Here is a 21,220-nt window from a genome sequence, read left to right on the forward strand (position 1 = left end):
GTCATCATAAAACCCAAGGTTACCTAGATTTTATCCTATGATATATTACAGAAGTTGTAATTTTGTGTTTTATATTTAGGTCTAGAGTCCATTTTGAGTTAGTTTTAGTTTTTGTGAAGAGTGTAAGTTCTCTCTCTAGATTTTTTTTCTTGTTTGTTTTTTTTTTTTTTTTTTTTTGCATGTACATTTTCAGTTTTTCTAGCACCATTTGTTGAAAATACTATCTTGGTTGCAATCCAAGATGGTGACAGAGTCTCTGGAACTCACCTCTTACTGAGGACGCACCAAATCTACAGCTATACAGAGAATTGCCCTGAGTAACTCGTACAAACAGGGAAAATGAGAAAATACCATCACCCACACTGAAACAGATAGGAAAACCTGAGACACACTTTCAGCATAAACCTCACCCCTGGCCAGTGCCTGATAATCAGGAAGGACCTCCCAACTAGCAACTTCTCCCTAAGCAGTGAAAAATATGGACCCCACTTATAGTGTGCCAACTTTTAAGACTCACACCTGAGTTACACCTGAGTCTTAAACACACCCAAAACACTTAGTTCCAAAAACTATTGGGGCTTGCATCCACAGGTGAAAAAGATTGAAAGAAATAAAGAAACATTTCTTAACAGGCTCTGCAGACTCACCATGGCTATCTCCCCATGGGCAAAAAATGCCCATCTCTGTCTGCCTGAAAGATCCTATCTGCATACTTTAAAACCTGCTACAGAGGATTAGGCTTCTAATTTAACATCTATCCAGGGGCTCACCACAATCCCCCCAAGGAAAGAGCCCCTTGATGGCAGGACTCTGATAACCAACAGAGCTTGCAGAGTTCCACAGTACTGCAGCAAACAAAGAAACAGTTCTTAACCAGCTATCCCTACAGGGTTCATGCAGGGGGGGGGGGGAGACAAAATATACCCATTTTTTATATTTCTCCTGAAAGAGGCCTATTTGAATACTTTAAAAGCAGCTGCCTGAAGATCAGGCTTCTAATTTAGAAGGCATGTAGGGGCTGACTGCAATCCTCCCCAGAGATGAGAGAAGCCATCAGACATTACCTTTGCCTTCTCATGTCAGCTCACTACAGACTGCCAGTGTTTCCCTAGAAGTAACTTATACATATGCTGGCATCCCAGCTTTTGTGGCTGCCACCCAAGGGATGGGTTTCTGGGTAGTCTGGTTCTCACATCCAAAAGGGCTTGCAGTGATGAGTTCCACGGGACCATAGTAGACAAAGACAAAAAAGCAATTATTAATGTGCACAGGAGTACCCCCTGCTGCTATACACTCAACCCTAACAAAGGTGGAGCAGACAAAATAACTAAACTCCAATTTCTCCCTGGAAGGGTCCAAACTATATTTTATTACTGCCTGAGGTCCAGATTGAGGTCCAATCAGCCTAAATCTAGGTGTTGACTAGTGTCCCTTTGGGACACTGACAGGTCTAGGCACATCCTCGACTAACAGGGCCCATTAAAAACAAAGAAGGTAGTTTAAACAATCACAAAAGTTTGAGAGACAAGCAAGAGCTCAAGCCTGGCTGAATGATAAATACCATCTATTTATAATTATAGGTAAGACAATAGTTGTAGATAAGGTTAACCTGGTTAATATAGTTATTAAAATAATTATAACTACAAGAATTTGTTAATGCATACACAAGGTAAAAAGACATAAATTGTGACATCAACAACAAATAGAATGTAGAGTGAGCATAAAAATTTAGAGCTTCAGTATGTGTTCAAGGTTAAGCTCTTATCAGCTTAAAACTGTTAAAAATATAAGATATTTTATGTAACATGCTAACCAGAAAGCAAAAGCCTATAGTAGACACACAAAAGATAAAGACAAAGCAATCTGAGCATACCACTACAGAAAATCATCAAACTATAAGAAGGAAAGCAAGACAAAAAGAAATAGGACTAAAAACCAGCCAGAAACAATGAACAAAATGGTGATATATACATACCTATCAATAATTACTTTAAATGTAATGGACTAAATTCTCCAATCAAAAGACATAGAATGATTGAATGGATTAAAAAAAAAAAAAACTGTATGCCTCCTACAAGAGACTCATGTCAGATGTATGGACACACAAAGACTGAAAGTAAAGAGATGAAAAAAGATACTCCATGCAAATGGAAGCCAAAAGAAAGCTGTGGTAGCTATATTTATATGAGACAGAGTAGACCAAAAACTGTTATAAGAGACAAATATCATGTTATAATGAAAAAGAATCAATCCAATAACAATTCAGTTGCAAATATTTATTTATCCAACAGAGGAATATCTAATACATAAAACAAATTTTAGCAGACCTAAAGGGAAAAATAGACAGAAATATAATAATAGTAGGGAACTTCAGCACCCTACTTTCAACAAGGGATAAATCATCCAGAGAGAAAATCAGTAAAAACAAACAAACAAACAAAAAATAAACATTGGATTTAAACTACACATTGGCTCAGTTAGACCTACAGACGAACATTCCATCTACAGCAGGAGAATACCTATTCTTCTTGATGCATACGGAACATTCTCCAAAATAGATCATATAGTAGGCTATAAAACAAATCATTAAATTTAAGAAGAGTACAATAGTACGAAACTAGAAATCAATTTAAAGAAGAAAACTAGAAAAATCACAACTATGTGGAGATTTAAACACATGCTACTGAACAACTAATGGACCAAAGAAGAAATCAAAAGAGAAATTAAAAAAAAATACCTTGAGATAAATGAAAATGGAAAGGTAACATTCCAAAGACTATGGGGTATGGGAGTCAGCTAAAGAAATTCTGAGAGAAGTTCACAGTGATAAATGCCTACATTAAGAAAAAAGAAAGCTCTCAAATGAACAACCTAATTCTACACCTCAAGGAACTAGAAAAACAACAAATTAATCTCAAAGTTAGTTGAAGGAAGGAAATAACAAAGATCAGAACAGAAATAAATGAGATAAAGACTAATAACACAATAGAAAAGGTCTATGAAACTAAAAGCTGGTATTTTTTTAAAGAAAAATGTTAATAGACAAACCTTCGGATTTGCCAAAAAAAAAAAAGAGAACTCAAACAAATGAAATTGTGAATGAAGGAGACATCATAAATGAGACAACACAAATACAAAAGATCATGAGAGGACTGTGAAAAATTACATGCCAAACAATTGTTCTTTCTTGCTTTCTTGCTTTCACCTTTCCTTCTTTTTTTTTTTTTTTTTTTTTGCCTCCTCTGGTTTTGAGTATTTTATGAGATTCTATTTTCTCTCATCTGTTAGCATAGCAATTATACTTTTTTTGAGAGAAATTATACTTTTTTGAGAGCAATTATACTTTTTTTTGAGAGAAAGAGAGAATGAAAGAGAAGGAGCACACACAAGCAGGGAAGGGGCAAAAGCAGAGGGAGGGAGACACTCTTAAGCAGCCTCCACGCTGATGCAGGGCTGGATTGCACCACTGTGAAATCATGACTCCAGCAGAAATCGAGTCAGAAGCTTAACCTAATGAGTTATCCAGGCATCTTTCTGCTTTATTTTTGAAGGATAGTTTCATTGCACACAGAATTCTAGGTTAATGATTTTTTCAATCTTTTTAATATTTCATTCCACTCTCTTCTTGCTTGTATGGTTTCTCAATAAGTCTGTATTAAATAATCCTCAATCATGTATCAGTGAGGTTTGTTTCTCCTGGCTTCTTTCAGGATTTTTGTCATTATTTTCTCATTCTGGAGTTTGAATATGATATGCCTAGGTGTCAGTTGTTTGGTATTTATCCTTCTTGAAGTTCTCTGAGTTTTCCATATCTATATTTTGGTGTTTGTTATTAATTACGAAAAATTCTCAGCCATTATGTGACCCACCTCTTCAGTCCCACTCTCCTCCTTCTGGTGTTTGCCTTATCATTTGTTATATCTGTGTAATTGCTGCACAGTTCTTGGATATCTGTCCCAGTTTTTTTTTTTTTTTCATCTTTTTTTTTTCTCTGTGTTTTTCAGTTTGAGAAGTTTCTATTGACATATCTTCACAGTCATGGATACTTTCCTCAGTCCTCTGCAGTCTGATGGCCCCATGAAAGGGATTCTTCATTTCTCTTATAGTGTTTTTTCTTTCTGGTATTTACTTTTGATTTTTTCTTACAACTTCTATTTCTCTACCTAAATTACCTATCTTTTCTTTCATGTTGCCCACTTTTTTGCATTACAACCCTTAGCATATTAATCATAGCTATTTTATGTTCCTAGTCTGGTCATTTCTAAACCTGTGCCATATTTGAGTCTGGTTGAGTGTTTTTCAGTCTGCATATTTTCTTCCCTTTTAGAATGCCTTATAATGTGTTTGTTTAAAGGCAGACATTATTAGGTTACCAAGAACAGAGGTAAATAGGCCTTTTAGTGTGAGGTTTTTATGTTTATCTGTGTATGAATTAGGCTGTGTTTAAAGTTTGTTGTAGTTACAGGTGTCAAAGGCCTCTGTTTTCCATGGCATCCTCATTCTGTCTTCCAGGCTGTCCTGGGTTACCCTAGAATCTTTTTATCAAACAGTGCATACACTGCAGCTCTCTCACTTGTAATTCTCTATTATTACTAGGTATCTGTTGTGGTGGTGGTAAGATATTCTTGAGGGAAAGCATTCTATAATATTATGATTAAATCTTAGATTTTATGTCTCTCCCTGCCCCAGTGGGCCTGAGTCTCTAGGCTGTGAACTTCAGAAGTTTTTCTTAGCTTTTTTTCTCCCTTTCCTTATATAAAATAGGAAGGTTATAAAATGGTTGACTGGTCTAATTGCCCTCCTTTTTAAAGTTTGGCAAGGGAAACTCTGAGAAAGTAGTTTCCCTGCAGGGTAGACTCTTGTTACAAAGAGCAGACTTCTTGTAGGCATATTTCAAATGGTTACTTTCCCTCTCCTCCTGCCTAAAACACAAGAGGATTTTTCTCCGTTTCCACTGTTAGAACCTGGTGGAGCACCTGGATGTAAGAGTCATGAAAGTGTGCGGGGTCTTCCCATGACTGAGTCCCCGGGAGTCTTTAACTCTCAAATTATTCCATGTTCCACACCTAGCAATTAGTCAAGTACTGTTTAATATTCAGTTCCAATGGCTTCTGCTTCCAGTAAACTGCAATTCTCTCTATTTGCCTCTCTCTCCAGTTTAGGGGACAGTACTTTGCCCAGTTTGCCCTCTGTTGTTGATTTTTTATTTGTCCAAACCTTTTCTAATTGTGAGGATGGGAGTGATGACTTACAAGCACTTTAATATTGGAATAGAAACTATAAGTCCTATTGTTCTTTATTATTTCTCACTACACTTACTAATATAAAAACAATCTTAGTGTGCAGACCATACAAAGACAGGAAATATCGATGTATACCTGAGCTACATAGATACCTAAACTATATGTGTATCTATACTTACTTTTCTACTTCAAGTTGATATTTTACCACTCTGTTTAAAATGTGTAAGTCTCATAACCACAGATGTCCATTTTTTCTGTCCCTTAGGTTACAGTTGTCACACATATTATATCTACAACCTTCAATAATCTACACCAATGTTGTACTTTTGATTTTCAATAGTTACATATATCTTAAACTTAAGATGAAAAAGTTAGTCTATTTACTAGTGTATTTATCACTTCTTTTACTCTTCCTTTATCTTTCAAGTTTCAAGTTTTCCTCTAGGATTATTTTGCTTTAAACCAGAAAAAAAAAAAACAGTAATTTCTTTTAGAGCTACCAACTAATTTTATTATCCTTCACCTGAGAATAGCTTTACTTGATTTTCATTCTTGAAAGATATTATCACTGGATTAATGATTAAAGAGTCAAGAGTTTGTTATTTTTTTTTCTTTCAGAATTCTAAACATATTGTTCTACTCTTTTCCGAACCCATGGTTTCTGAAGAGAAATTCAGTCATTTGTATTACTGCTCATATCAATATTATGTTAACATTCTTATTTGATAATGATGACATCTGGATCCCCTGTGGATCTATTCTATCATCTGTTCTGTCTCATAACTTTTGGTCACATCCTTGATCTGCTCGGTAATTTTTTGTAATGCAAGACCTTTGCCTATGATACTTTACAACTAGCTGTGTTTGATATTATCTTTTTTTTTTTTTTTTTTTAGAGTGTTGTATCTTTCTGCCAATAGTTAGAGTGCTGGCTGACCAAATCAATCCAATCAGAGACCAGACTAACTCCTGGCTAAGCTATGGTACTTCAGGAAGGCCCTCACTGTTAGGTCTGAGCCTGAGAGAGATACCAATTGAGAACACGTAGTGTTCACCACAGTTCCTCTCCACTCCACCCCCACAATATTCTGAAGTCACTCTGATCTACAGAGTATCACAATACTGCTAGAATTTTCCTCTACTTTCTACAAGATTTTTGCTTGTTGTCAGCTTCTTACTTCATAATGCAGCATATATATTGAATGAAAACCCAACAGAATGTTGTCTTATTTGTTTATCTCCCTCCTATCTCTGATATCCCGCCCAGCCCTATTTTTGTCTCTTTAGGTTGATACATCTGTCAAAAGGTGTGATTTCTCATCATTTAACTAGATGCTTTCTGACCAGACCTTTGCCCAAATTCTTGGCTTCTTGCCAACATCAAGAACTAGAAAATATCTCTAGAAGTATCCAACTGCAGAAAATTCCTTCTTTTCTTAAGGGTCTGCCTTATTCTAGAATTTTGGCCTTTAAATTCCTATTTGCCAAACAATCCTCTGATGCCCTTTAAACAAACCTTTTAAACTCTATTCAGTTTTCTGGGGTTGTTCTCAGTGGGAGCATTGGTCGGCCACAAGTTACTCCGAAATGAAAGTCTTATTTTCTTTACTGATTTTACTTGCTCAGTCCTTGGGTTTTCTATTTGAATTCTGTTCCCCTGTGTTTAATACCAATCTCTGCCAAGTTCTTTAAGTTTTCGCAAGTTTAGCTTAAAGAATGCGTTACTTACATGTACTATCAGTTGTACTTCAGTTCCCTTCTATGATGTCTATAAAAAGGCAGACATACTAATTCAGGAACATAAGATAAGGCTTTGTATAGACAGCATTGTCTCCTACTGTTAGTCACTTTAATACAGAATATTACTTCTACATCCTGACTCATGTCAATGGTTTTTTTTATTACTTTATGAATGCATAAGTAGTCATGTCACAAGCTATCATCATGATATTTCTGCCCTTAATATAAAAGGTGAAACTTTATATTTCTTATATAAAGGTGAAGCTTTATATTTCTTTTACATGTTGAATAATTCCAAGAATGGAACAAACATACAGGGTTACTAGATAAATAATTATTAACTGAAAAATACATTGTTAGTTCAAATGTAAAATCCTGATATACAAAATAATAATTACCCGTCATAATCTTCATTGATCCCAGCAAATGGTATTGTATCACAGCGTACAAAAATCACAAACCCAAAGAATACAAGTGATATAACAGATGTAACGATTGTAAATCTCATAAGGGCTTTACAAGACATGTGTAACTTGGAAACAATGATACCTCCCAGAAGCTGGCCAAGTGCACCTCCTGGAAGCAAAACAAAGCCTAAAAGAAAGGAGGAGGAGGAGGAGAAAACAGTTAAAAAATAATCAGCTAAAGATAGTACAGAAAATTCATACATTGATGTAATCCCCATGCTCTAAACATATAGCAAACATGGATTTAAATAAAAAGACAACAAAAACTTAAAGGCATGGTAAACATCTTAACAAACCTGAACTTTAAGAGAAGTATAAATTTGGGAGTAGGGCTGAAGCTATAGGCATAATGGAATGATGGAGAAGTTTTGTTCCTATATAGTAATGGCATCTAATCCATGGAAACAGAAGAAAATTGTCTTATTTAGAGCTATTATTGTATAGCTTCATGGATTTATAGTTTATAGCAAGAGGGATGCTCATAATGACAAGAGAATCTGAGATGTGTTGCCAAGAATTAAATTAAGCCATCCGCTGGTTCTGTAGATGGATGTGCAATATTAACAATCTCACAACAAAGTGGGATTTCAGAGTAGCCATTATGAAAATTGTTTTCTTTTCAATCAAGGATATAGATTAGATAGAGGCAAGCATGAAGAAGAAAAGGAGGAGGAAGGAGAAGAAGAAATATAGTTAGAAAATAATCATATGAAGGTAGCACAATAAATGCTTACATTGATGTAATCTTCACTGCTCCAAACATAGAGGTGCTAGATTTAAATAGGAATATAGCAAGAGAAATATAAAGCAAAACACAAGTCCATTTAACATCAGATTAAATTTATATCACTGAAGGGTCTGTGAGAGACTTGGAAATAAATAATTTTAGGATACTCAAAAAGATAAATGATAGTGTAACTTCCATAAAAATGAAGAAGAAATAAAAGAACAAAGGAATGAAATAAGAGCAGATAAATATAAAAATAAGAAGCCCAGGCATTTATAAATATAATTATTAAAATAAAAACTCAAATCTCAGACCAGAGACATTTGATAAGTGAATAAATTGGAAGAGAGGACTGTGTTATTCATCTACCATATAATAAAAAAAAGAGTAAAAGAAAAATAACCAAGATAACTAGCTAAAAGGCAATGAGTACAATGGAGAAGTATGATCAAATATGATTACCCAGTTGAACAAGGTCAAATTCAAAAGTAGTAAGTTATGTTGATAGTGTAGTACCCTTGATATGATTTGATGAAAATGGCACTTTACTTCTGTGAGCTTCCTTCTAAAACCTATAAACCCTGTCTAATCACAAGGAAACAAATTGGGCAATTCCCTGTTAAGGAACATTCTAAAAAATACCTGACCAGCACTCCTCAAAACTGTCAAAGTCATAAAAAAAGACAATGGAAGACTGAGCAGCTGTCAAACTCAACAGAAACCTAAAGAAACACATGACAATTAAATATCATGTATCCTGAAAGAGATCCTGGAATAGAAAACAAAAACAAAAACAAAAACTTTATGTAAAAGCTAATGAAATCCAAATAAAATGTTGACTTTAGTTAGTATTGATATTGGTTCATTAATTATAGCAAATCTACCATACTAATGTAAGATGTTAATAAAAGGAGGAAACAGGTGTGCAGTGTATGGGAGTTAGCCCTCTGTACTATTTCCATTTTTTTTTTTAATTTAAAACTGATCAGAAAGCAACTTAAAAAAAAAAAAGCACAGTGGGAACAGAATAAAAGGCTCTTAAAAATGTTTTACAGCAGTTGTGAGAAATATAATGGAATGAATGCCAGAGAAATAATACATGAAAAGTGAAAACTGAGAATGAGAAATTTCCATCATTAAAAAATATTATTCCTAGGAATAAAAGTATACTCCAACTACTGAGAAGGATTAAAAATAAATACTTAAATCTATCCTTACACATACAGAAGGTAAGGAAAATTCATAACATTAAGAATAAAGCAAAAATTGTAAAAGCTGCCAAAAAGCATGTTACTTGCAAAAGAATGATAACTATAGCTAATTTATAAAATTATAAAATTAATAATCTAGACTGGATATGTACACACACACTCACTACTGAAAAGTGGGGGTAGCAAACTGTCAGTGGTTGGTTAAAATCTCCTAAACAAACCAAAGGCAGATAAAATAAAATTAAAAAAAAAATGAGTCCATTAAGACAGGATAGGATAGTAGGGGGAGAAAGAAGCAAAACAGAAGAATAATAAACTAAAAAATATAAATAGAAGTTACCTAAAATATCAGAATCCACGATAATAGTAAATGGATAAAACTTAACTATTAAAAAGACAGATTGGATATTTTTAAAGGAAAGTCTGAAAATAAAGTAGTAAAAAAAAGTATACCATGAAATGTAGCTCCTAAACATGTATATATCTAATAACATCGTATAAAATAAATTATGGAAAAATGCCCAGATTTTAAGAAAATTAAAAATCCATAAAGTATTTTGATTCAGCTTTCTCATAAAGACGTAGCTTACAACACTATTAAAGATATGGAAAATATTAATCGATGTGAACGGTTATTTAAAGAGAAACAAAATCATACAATTAGAAATGAAAAGTCTTTTCTGGCTTAAGTAAAAATGCAAGAATCATCATTTAAAAATACATAGAACAGAAAAAACAATGAAAATCATACCTAAATGTATGAGATGCTACTAATGAATATCTATAAATAATTATACTACCATGTTAAGGTTGTTAGGAAAATTAAATAAGTCAGTAATTACTTCGAGCGAAGTAAACATATGAGTGTTTGATAAAAGGTAGAGATTTACAAACAAATTCATTTATTAGAAAGCAAAAGGTACGAATAGAATGGAGGCAGTATTTATCAAGAAAAGTGTGGGAACTGGAATTGAATCAGGAGACTTCAGAGGATGAGAAGTACTCCTGCAGGTAAGGAAGTCAGTAAGAAGTAAACCACATTTTACCCCAGAATCTTAGAAATTAACGGCAGTAGGTACCACTAAAAGCAGGAGTGAGATAAAGGTAAAAACAAGGGGAATGGATTGCAGTCTATATAAAATGTTTGATTTCCAAGTCCTCTCCCCATCCCCATCCCCATGCCATATAACTGACCGGCAAAAGACTTGGTTTATTCAGCTGGAACCCAACAACTGTAGATTTAAGAAAACGAAGCATATTTGTGAGCAGAAAACTGAGTCCTTAACTCAGCCAGGAAAATATTGGCTGTCAGGCTTATTGCCCTAGGCAATAGGAAAATCCTGGGCACAGGGAGTTCAACAATTAAAGGGCTAGGTCTTTGAAGGCTACCCCAAGAGGAAACAAAACAGTTGAAAATTCAAACAACGCACAGAACTTCCAACCATCTTTTTATGTACATATTTCATCGGTGTAAAGAAAAGTACACAAATCACAGTACATACTGATGACTTTTCAAAGTGAACATTCCTATGAAAAAACTTAACAGGAACCCATGGGGGAGGGGAAGGAAAAAAAAAAAAAAAGAGGTTAGAGTGGGAGAGAGCCAAAGCATAAGAGAATGTTAAAAACTGAGAACAAACTGAGGGTTGATGGGGGGTGGGAGGGAGGGGAGGGTGGGTGATGGGTATTGATGAGGCACCTTTTGGGATGAGCACTGGGTGTTGTATGGAAACCAATTTGTCAATAAATTTCATATATAAAGAAAAAAAAAAAAGAAAATACCACTCAAATCAAAAATTAAAAATTGCCAGAAGATTAGAGGCTCTTTCATGTACTCATAGGATTTTCTAAAATATGGATCATAAGGTATGTATGCATTAAGGCTTCTTTTGTTTTTTGGCATGATGTTTAGAAAATTCACCCATGGTTTTATATACAACAATCGATGATGCCTTCTCATTGCTGAATAGCATTCTAGAATACACATACACAACTGGTTCACTGTGATATTGTGAATTGTAATGTACTTTAGAAATTCATGTATATGTCCCTTTGTAAACATTTGCATTTCTTCTAGGTATATTCTTAAGAGAAGAACTTATGTTTGGTATGTAACCAGGAGTGGAATTTCTGAATGAGGGAATATGTATATGTTCAGATTTTCATGATATTGCCAAACAGATTTATAAAATGCTTAAACCAATTTACATTTTCACCAGTAGTGGATGAAATGCCAAATGCTGTAAGTCTGTGACAACATGTATTTCCCTTTTTCATTTTAGCCATTCTGGTGAAAGAGTAATAGTATTGCATTGTGGTTTTAATATGCATTTCCCCAAAAACCAATGAAGGTGAACCCACTTTCATACGAATATTGGCCAATAGATATCATCTTCTATAGAACAGCTTCTCAAGTCTTTTGTCCATTTTTATTGGATTATCTGCCTTACTGTTGATGGAAATTTTTACATATTCTTTGTAGAGTAAAATCTTTGTAGAGTATTTCTATTGAAAAGATTGTCTGCTTTCATTTTTACTCTTTATCCTGACATTTGATAAACAGAAGTTCTTAATTTTAATGTAATACCACTTAATTTTTTTCTTTACAGCTATGTGATTTCTATCCTATATAAAAAAATCTTTGTTTTCTCCAAGGCCATGAGATATTTTCCTATGTTTTATTCTAAAAAGCTTTATTGTCTTACCATTCACATTTAGATCTATAATACACCTAGAATTTGGTAGTTGTGTATATAGTGAGGTAGCGGTCAAGATTTACCTTTTTTCATAACGATATCTAATTGACCCAATATCACCAATGCCTAATTAACCCAGCTATCTGTTTTATTTATTATAAAGCTACATTGTTGAGAGCATACCTATGTATAATTGTTTCATCTACCTCACCGGCTAACCCTCCTGCCACTATAAATAACCTCTTCATAACAAGTAATACCTCTTGCTTTAAAGAATACTATACTTAAAATCACTATAGTTACACCACCTTTTCTTCCCACAGTACTTTTTCTATCCTTTCAATCTTTTCATGTCCTCATACTTAAGGAGTATCTCTTCCAAGTGATATACTGGATTGTCCCTCCAATCTGAAAATCTTTATTTATATGTATTATAATTACTACCATATTTATTGAGAAGCAATTCTCCATGTATCTCATGTTTCTGTATACCCAGCAAGCAGAACCACTGACTGATCTTTTTTCTATCTTTTCAAGGATATTTATACAGTGAACAAACAGCCTTGGATAATAGAGATAGTGTTCTTCTTGAAAGCAGAAGGCAAGTTTCCTTATAGTTTTGGAAAACAGAGATAGTGTCCCTCCTGGAATTGGGAGAAAACACATTTATTGTCAAGTATAATAAAGACAATGTCTCCTTCTGGATTAAAAGGTAAGCATGGTTACTGTCTATTCTAAGATTTATGTTCCCCTAGAGTGGTGCCCACATTCACTACCTAACTAGCTAACACTGTGCCCTGGCCACCCAGACTTTGATGGATCTGCCCTTCCCAGTTACATTTGCCTCAGTCTCAGTCCTGCAGGTCGCTCCCCTAGAACTCTGATGCAAACCTTGTCAACACCAGGTATTCTGGCTCATATGTTTTAAGGGCTTCAGTTCTGGTGGTGGCAGTGGGCCCTAGGGAAGACTGAGATGCACCTTGTTAAAACTGTGTGCCTCATGGCCAGGGACTGAAGACTGCCCACGACAGGTAGAGAGAGAAACTGCAGATGACTACAATAAAGGAAAAAGTAGCCAGGACACAACAGCTGGACACATGCAACACACACTGAGACACCTTGAAATGTTAGGTTTTGGTGAACAGAGAGTACTACACTGCAAAGTACTAGAGGATCACTTCTTTATAAGGCCATTACTCTCAAGATCAGGAGACATAGCTGATCTATCTCCCGATCACACAGAAACAGACATAGAAAGTTAGACAAAATTAGGGGACAGAGTAATATGTCCCAAATGAAAGAACAGGACAAAAAAAAAAAAAAAACATATCAAGAGTGAAATGAATGTAAGTAATATGCCTCATAGAGAATTTAAAGTAATGATCATAGAGATACTCAGCGAACTTGAGAAAAGAGTGGAGAGTATCAGTAAGACCCTTAAAAAAGAGATAAGAGAATATAAAAAAGAACCAACCAGAGATGAAGAACACAACAAATGAAATTAAAAATATACTAGATGGAATAAATAGCAGGCTACAGGAAGTGGAGGAACAAATTAGAGACTTGGAGGACAGGGTAATGGAAAGCAATCAAACTGAGCAAGTAAGGGGGAAAAAAGTATGCAAAATGAGAATACACTTAGGGAATTCAGGGACGCCATCAAGGGTAACAACATTCACATTATATGGTTATCAGAAGAAACAACAGTTGAATATCCCCTAATCTGGGGGAGGAATCAGACATCCAGAACCAGGAGGCACAGAGATCCCCCAACAAAATTAACCCAAGGAGGTCCATATCAAGACACACAGTAATTAAAATGGCAAGAAACAGTGATAAAGAGAGAATTTTAAAAGCAGCAAGAGAAATGAAGACAGTTACAAGGAAAACACCGTAAGATTGTCAGTAGATTTTTCAGCAGAAACTTTGCAGGCCAGAAAGAATGACATGAAAGGAAAAAAATCTACAGCCAAGAACACTCTATCCAGAAACACTAACATTCAGAATAGAAGGAGAGATATGAACCAAACCACTAAACGAGCCCTAAAAAAAAAAAATGTTAACGGGGACTCTGTGAGGGAAAACAAAAACCACAAGTGAAAATAGGCACAAAAGCAGTGAAAATACGTGTATCTCTAAAAGCAGTCAAGGAACTCACAAAATAAAAGGATGTAAACTATAACACCATATACCAAAACTGTGGGGCCGGGAGGAGTAGAGAATAGATTCAAACTTAAGTGACCATCAACCTAATATAGACTGTTATATGCAGATGTTATATACAAACCTAAGGTAATTAATAATCAAAAACTTCTGATAAATATGTAAAAAATAAAGAGAATCCAAGTATATTATTAAAGAAAGCCAGGAAAATGTGAGAGAAGAGAGGAAGAAAAGAAATGATCAGATAAGAACTTCAAAAACAACCACAAAACAAGTAATAAAATGGCAATAAATACATACCTATCAATAATTACTTTGAATGTAAATGGACTAAATGCCCCAATCAAAAGACATAGGGTGACAGAGTGGATAAAAAATGAGACCCATCTATATGCTGCCTACAAGAGACTCATTCCAGATGTAAAGACACCTGCAGATTGAATGTGAGGGGATGGGAACTATTTACCATGAAAATGGATATGAAAAGAAAACCAGGGTAGCAATCCTTTTTTTGGACAAAGTAGACTTTAGAACAAAGACTATAACAAGAGAAAAAGAAGGAAACCATGTAATAATGAAGAGATCAGTCCAATAAGAAGATACAACAATTGTAAATATTTGTGCATCCAACATGGGAGCACCCAAATAAATACATAAAATGGTCAATAACAAACATACAGGAAATAAGCAATAGTAATACAATAATAGTAGGGGACTTTAACACCCCACTTACATCAATGAACAGACATACAAACATAAATTCAACAAGGTAGCAATGGTTTTGAATAACACACTGGGCCAGATGGATTTAACAGATACATACATTGGCTCAGATGGACTTGACAGATATATTTAGAACTCTGCATCCCAAAGCAACAGAATATACTTTCTTCTCCAGTGCACATGGAACATTCTCCAAGATAGATCACATACTGGGTCACAAAACAGCCCTTCATAAGTATACAAGAATTGAAATCATACCATGCATACTTTCAGACCACAATGCTATGAAGCTTGAAATCAACCACAGGAAAAAGTCTGGAAAACCTCCAAAAGCATGGAGGTTAAAGAACACCCTGCTAAAGAATGAATGGGTCAACCAGGCAATTAGAGAAGAAATTAAAAAATATATGGAAACAAATGAAAATGAAAATACAACAATCCAAATGCTGTGGGATGCAGCAAAGGCAGTCCTGAGAGGAAAATACATTGCAATCCAGGCCTATCTCAAGAAACAAGCAAAATCCCAAATACAAATCTAACAGCACACCTAAAGGAAATAGAAGCAGAACAGCAAAGACAGCCGAAATCCAACAGAAGAAGAGAAATAATAAAGATCAGAGCAGAAATAAACAATATAGAATCTAAAAAAAACTGTAGAGCAGATCAACGAAACCAAAAGTTGGTTTTTTGAAAATATGAACAAAATTGATAAACCTCTAGCTAGGCTTCTTAAAAAGAAAAGGGAGATGACCCAAATAGATAAAATCATGAATGAAAATGGAATTATTACAACCAATCCCTCAGAAATACAAGCAATTATCAGGGAATACTATGAAAAATTATATGCCAACAAACTGGACAACCTGGAAGAAATGGACAAATTCCTAAACACCCACACACTTCCAAAACTCAATTAGGAGGAAATAGAAAGCTTGAACAGACCCATAACCAGCGAAGAAATTGAATCAGTCATCAAAAATCTCCCAACAAATAAGAGTCCATGACCAGATGGCTTCCCAGGGGAGTTCTACCAGATTGTTTAAAGCAGAGATAGTACCTATCCTTCTCAAGCTATTCCAAGAAATAGAAAGGGAAGGAAAACTTCCAGACTCATTCTATGAAGCCAGTATTACTTTGATTCTTAAACCAGACAGAGACCCAGTAAAAAAAAGAGAACTACAGGCAAATATCCCTGATGAATATGGATGCAAAAATTCTCAATAAGGTACTAGCAAATCGAATTCAACAGCATATATAAAGAATTATTCACCATGATCAAGAGGGATTCATTCCTGGGATGCAGGGCTCGTTCAACATTCGCAAATCAATCAACGTGATACATCACATTAATAAAAGAAAGGATAAGAACCATATGATCCTGTCAATCGATGCAGAAAAGGCATTTGACAAAATCCAGCACCCTTTCTTAATAAAAACCCTTGAGAAATTCTGGATAGAAGGAACATACTTAAACATCATAAAAGCCATTTATGAAAAGCCCACAGCTAACATCATCCTCAATGGGGAAAAACTGAGAGCTTTTTCCCTGAGATCAGGAACACGACAGGGATGCCCACTCTCACCGCTGTTGTTTAACATAGTGTTGGAAGTTCTAGCATCAGCAATCAGACAACAAAAGGAAATCAAAGGCATCAAAATTGGCAAAGATGAAGTTAAGCTTTCACTTTTTGCAGATGACATGATATTATACATGGAAAATCCGATAGACTCCACCAGAAGTCTGCTAGAACTGATACATGAATTTAGCAAAGTTGCAGGATACAAAATCAATGTACAGAAATCAGTTGCATTCTTATACACTAATAATGAAGCAAAGAAAGGCAAATAAAGAAACTGATCCCATTCACAATTGCACCAAGAAGCATAAAATACCTAGGAATAAATCTAACCAAAGATGTAAAAGATCTGTACGCTGAAAACTATAGAAAGCTTATGAAGGTAATTGAAGAAGATTTAAAGAAATGGAAAGACATTCCGTGCTCATGGATTGGAAGAATAAATATTGTCAAAATGTCAATACTACCCAAAGCTATCTACACATTCAATGCAATCCCAATCAAAATTGCACGAGCGTTCTTCTCGAAACTAGAACAAGCAATCCTAAAATTCATATGGAACCACAAAAGGCCCCGAATAGCCAAAGGAATTTTGAAGAAGAAGACCAAAGCAGGAGGCATCACAATCCCAGACTTTAGCCTCTACTACAAAGCTGTCATCATCAAGACAGCATGGTATTGGCACAAAAACAGACACATAGACCAATGGAATAGAATAGAAACCCCAGAACTAGACCCACAAACGTATGGCCAACTCGTCTTTGACAAAGCAGGAAAGAACATCCAATGGAAAAAAGACAGTCCCTTTAACAAATGGTGCTGGGAGAACTGGACAGCAACATGCAGAAGGTTGAAACTAGACCACTTTCTCACACCATTCACAAAAATTAACTCAAAATGGATAAAGGACCTGAATGTGAGACAGGAAACCATCAAAACCCGAGAGGAGAAAGCAGGAAAAGACCTCTCTGACCTCAGTTGTAGCAATTTCTAACTTGACACATCCCCAAAGGCAAGAGAATTAAAAGCAAAAATGAACTACTGGGACCTTATGAAGATAAAAAGCTTCTGCACAGCAAAGGAAACAACCAACAAAACTAAAAGGCAACCAACGGAATGGGAAAAGATATTTGCAACTGACATATCGGACAAAGGGCTAGTATCCAAAATCTATAAAGAGCTCACCAAACTCCACACCTGAAAAACAAATAACCCAGTGAAGAAATGGGCAGAAAACATGAATAGACACTTCTCTAAAGAAGACATCCGGATGGCCAACAGGCACATGAAAAGATGCTCAACGTCGCTCCTCATCAGGGAAATAGAAATCAAAACCACACTCAGATATCACCTCACGCCAGTCAGAATGGACAAAATGAACAAATCAGGAGACTATAGATGCTGGAGAGGATGTGGAGAAACGGGAACCCTCTTGCACTCTTGGTGGGAATGCAAATTGGTACAGCCACTCTGCAAAAGTGTGGAGGTTCCTCAAAAAATTAAAAATAGACCTACCCTATGACCCAGCAGTAGCACTGCTAGCAATTTACCCAAGGGATACAGGAGTACTGATGCATAGGGGCACTTGTACTCCAATGTTTATAGCAGCACTTTCAACAATAGCTAAATTATGGAAATAGCCTAAATGTCCATCAACTGATGAATGGATAAAGAAATTGTGGTTTATATACACAATGGAGTACTACGTGGCAATGAGAAAGAATGAAATATGGCCCTTTGTAGCAACATGGATGGAACTGGAGAGTGTGATGCTAAGTGAGATAAGCCATACAGAGAAAGACAGATACCATATGGTTTCACTCTTATGTGGATCCTGAGAAACTTAACAGAAACCCATGGGGGAGGGGAAGGGGAAAAAAAAAAAGAGGTTACAGTGGGAGAGAGCCAAAGCATAAGAGACTCTTAAAAACTGAGAACAAACTGAGGGTTGATAGGGGATGGGAGGGAGAGGAGGGTGGGTGATGGGTATTGAGGAGGGCACCTGTTGGGATGAGCACTGGGTGTTGTATGGAAACCAATTTGACAACAAACTTCATATATTGAAAAAAAAAAGATACATTCAGAACATTCCATCCTAAAACAGCATCATACACATTCTTTTCAAGCGCACATGGAACATTCAAGTGCACATGAATAAATCACATAGTAGACCACAAAACAAGTCTCAACAAATTAAAAAAGATATGTCATAATATGTATCTTTCTGACCACAATACTATAAAACAAGAAGTAGACCATAAGAAAAAGTCTGGAAAGACCACAAATACATGGAGGTTAAATAACATACTACTACTAAACAATGAATGGGTCAACCAAAAAAATCAAAGAGGAAACCAAAAATTACATTGCAAAAAACAAAAAGGAACACGCAACAGTCCAAAATCTTTGGGATGCAGCAAAAGTGGTTCTAAGAGGAAAGTTTTTAGCAATACAGATCTACTTCAAGAAGCAAGAAAAATCTCAAATTAACCACCTAATCTTACACCTAAAGGAGCTAGAAAAAAACAACAAACAAACAAAACCCAAACCAGCAGAAGGAAGGGAATAATAAAGATCAGAACAGAAATAAGTGATACAGAAAGAGAGAGAGAGAGAGAGAGAGAAGACCAATAAGACCAGGAACTGGTTCTTTGAAAAGATAACAAAATTAATAAACCTCTAGCCAGACTCATAAAAAAAAAGAATCAAATAAAATCATAAATAAAAGAGGAAAATAACAAATGACAGACACCACAGAAATACAAAGGATTATGAGAATATTATGAAAAATTACATGCCAGCAAATCTGATGACTTAGAAGAAATGGATAAATTCCTAGAAACATATAACCTACCAAAACTGAAACAAGAAGATATATAAAGCTTGAAAGACTAATTACCAACAATGAAATTCAATAAGTAATTAAAAAACTCCCACAAACAAAACTTTGCAAACCCAGAAAGAAACCCAAAACCAGAGGGCTCCACAGGTGAATTCTACCAAACATTAAAAGAAGAGTGAATACCTATTCTTCTCAAACTTTTCCAAACAATAGAAGAGGAAGGAAAACCCAAATTCATTCTATGAGGCCAGAATTACCCTGATACCAAAACCAGATAAAGACACCACTAAAGAAATGAATAATAGGTCAATATCTCTGATGAACATAGATGCAAAAAATCCTGAACAAAATATTGCCAAACAATTCAACAATACATTGAAAAATAACTAACCACAGTCAAGTGGTAATTATTGTCAGAATGCAAAGGTGGTTCAATATTCACAATTTAATCAATGTGATGCATCACATCAATAAGAGGATAAAAACCATATGATCATTTCAACAAATACAGGAAAGCATCTTACAAAGTATAACATTTATCCATGATAAAAACTCTCAACAAAGTAGGTTTAGAGGGAATATATCTCAACATAATAAAGGCCTTATATGAGAAAACTCACAGCTAACATCATCCGCAGTGGGGAAAAACAGAGCTTTTCCCCCAAAGTCAGGAAAAAGATAAGGATGTATACTCTCACCACTTTATTCAACATAGTACTAGAAGTCCTAACCACAGCAATCAGACAACAAACAGAAACAAAAGGCATTCAAATTGGTAAAGAAGAAGTAAAATTTTCACTATATGCAGATTACATGATGCTACCTATAGAAAACTTTAAAGACCACCAAAAAAAGCTACTAGAATGATAAATGAATTCAGGAAAGTCACAGGAGACAAAATTAATATACAGAAATCTGTTGCATTTCTATACACTAAGAATGTAGCAGTAGAGAGAAAAAATTAGAAAACAATGTCATTTACAACTGCACCAAAAATAATAAAATACCTAAGAATAAACTTAACCAAAGAGGTGAAAGATCTGTAACGTGAAAACTATAAAACACTGATGTAGGAAATTGAAGATGATACACAAAAATGGAAAGACATACCATGCTCATTGATCAGAAGAAAAAAAATTTGTTAAATGTCTATACTACCCAAAGCAACCTATGCATTTAATGCAATCCCTGTCAAAACACCAACATCATTTTTCACAGAGGTAGAACAATCCTAAAATTTGTATGAAACCACAAAATATCCCAAATAGCCAAAGCAATGCTGAAAAAGAAAAGCAAAGCTGGAGGCATCACAATTCCTGACTTCAAGTTATATTACAAAGTTCTAGTGATCACAATACTATGTTACTAGTACAAAATAGATCAATAGAACATAATATAAAACCCAGAAATAAACCCAAAACTACATGGTCAATTAATCTTCAACAAAGCAGGAAACAATATGCAATGGGAAGGGGGTGCTTGGGTGGCTCCATTGGTTGAGCGTCGGACTTTGGCTCAGGTCATGATCTCACAGTTCATGAATTTGAGCCCCACATCAGGCTCGCTGCTGTCAGCACAGAGCCCACTTGGATCCTCTGTCTCCCTCTCTCTCCACCCCTACCCTGTTCGCTCCTTCTCTCAAAAATAAATAAAACATTAAAAAAATACACAATGAGAAAAACAGTCTCTTCAATAAATGGTGATGGGAAAACTGGACATTGACAGGTAAAAAAATGAAAATATGGACCACTCTCTTACACTATATAAAAATAAAGTCAAAATGGATTAAGGACCTAAATGTGAGACCTGAAACTATAAAAATCCTAGACCT

The 21,220-nt window shown here is 35.1% G+C and overlaps 1 protein-coding gene across 1 annotated transcript in view; it reads right to left on the reverse strand.

The window, feature by feature from the left end:
* LOC115519855 (solute carrier organic anion transporter family member 6A1-like) overlaps nucleotides 1-21,220 on the reverse strand; it is a 142,376-nt gene that overhangs the window by 37,563 nt on the left and 83,593 nt on the right. Inside the window, exon 3 of the mRNA XM_030323754.1 lies at nucleotides 7,382-7,577. Coding sequence (XP_030179614.1) covers nucleotides 7,382-7,577 — 196 coding nt within the window. The remainder of the gene's footprint in view (nucleotides 1-7,381; nucleotides 7,578-21,220) is intronic.

This window comes from Lynx canadensis, chromosome A1, assembly GCF_007474595.2.
Source record: "Lynx canadensis isolate LIC74 chromosome A1, mLynCan4.pri.v2, whole genome shotgun sequence".
NCBI classification, from domain to species: domain Eukaryota; kingdom Metazoa; phylum Chordata; class Mammalia; order Carnivora; family Felidae; genus Lynx; species Lynx canadensis.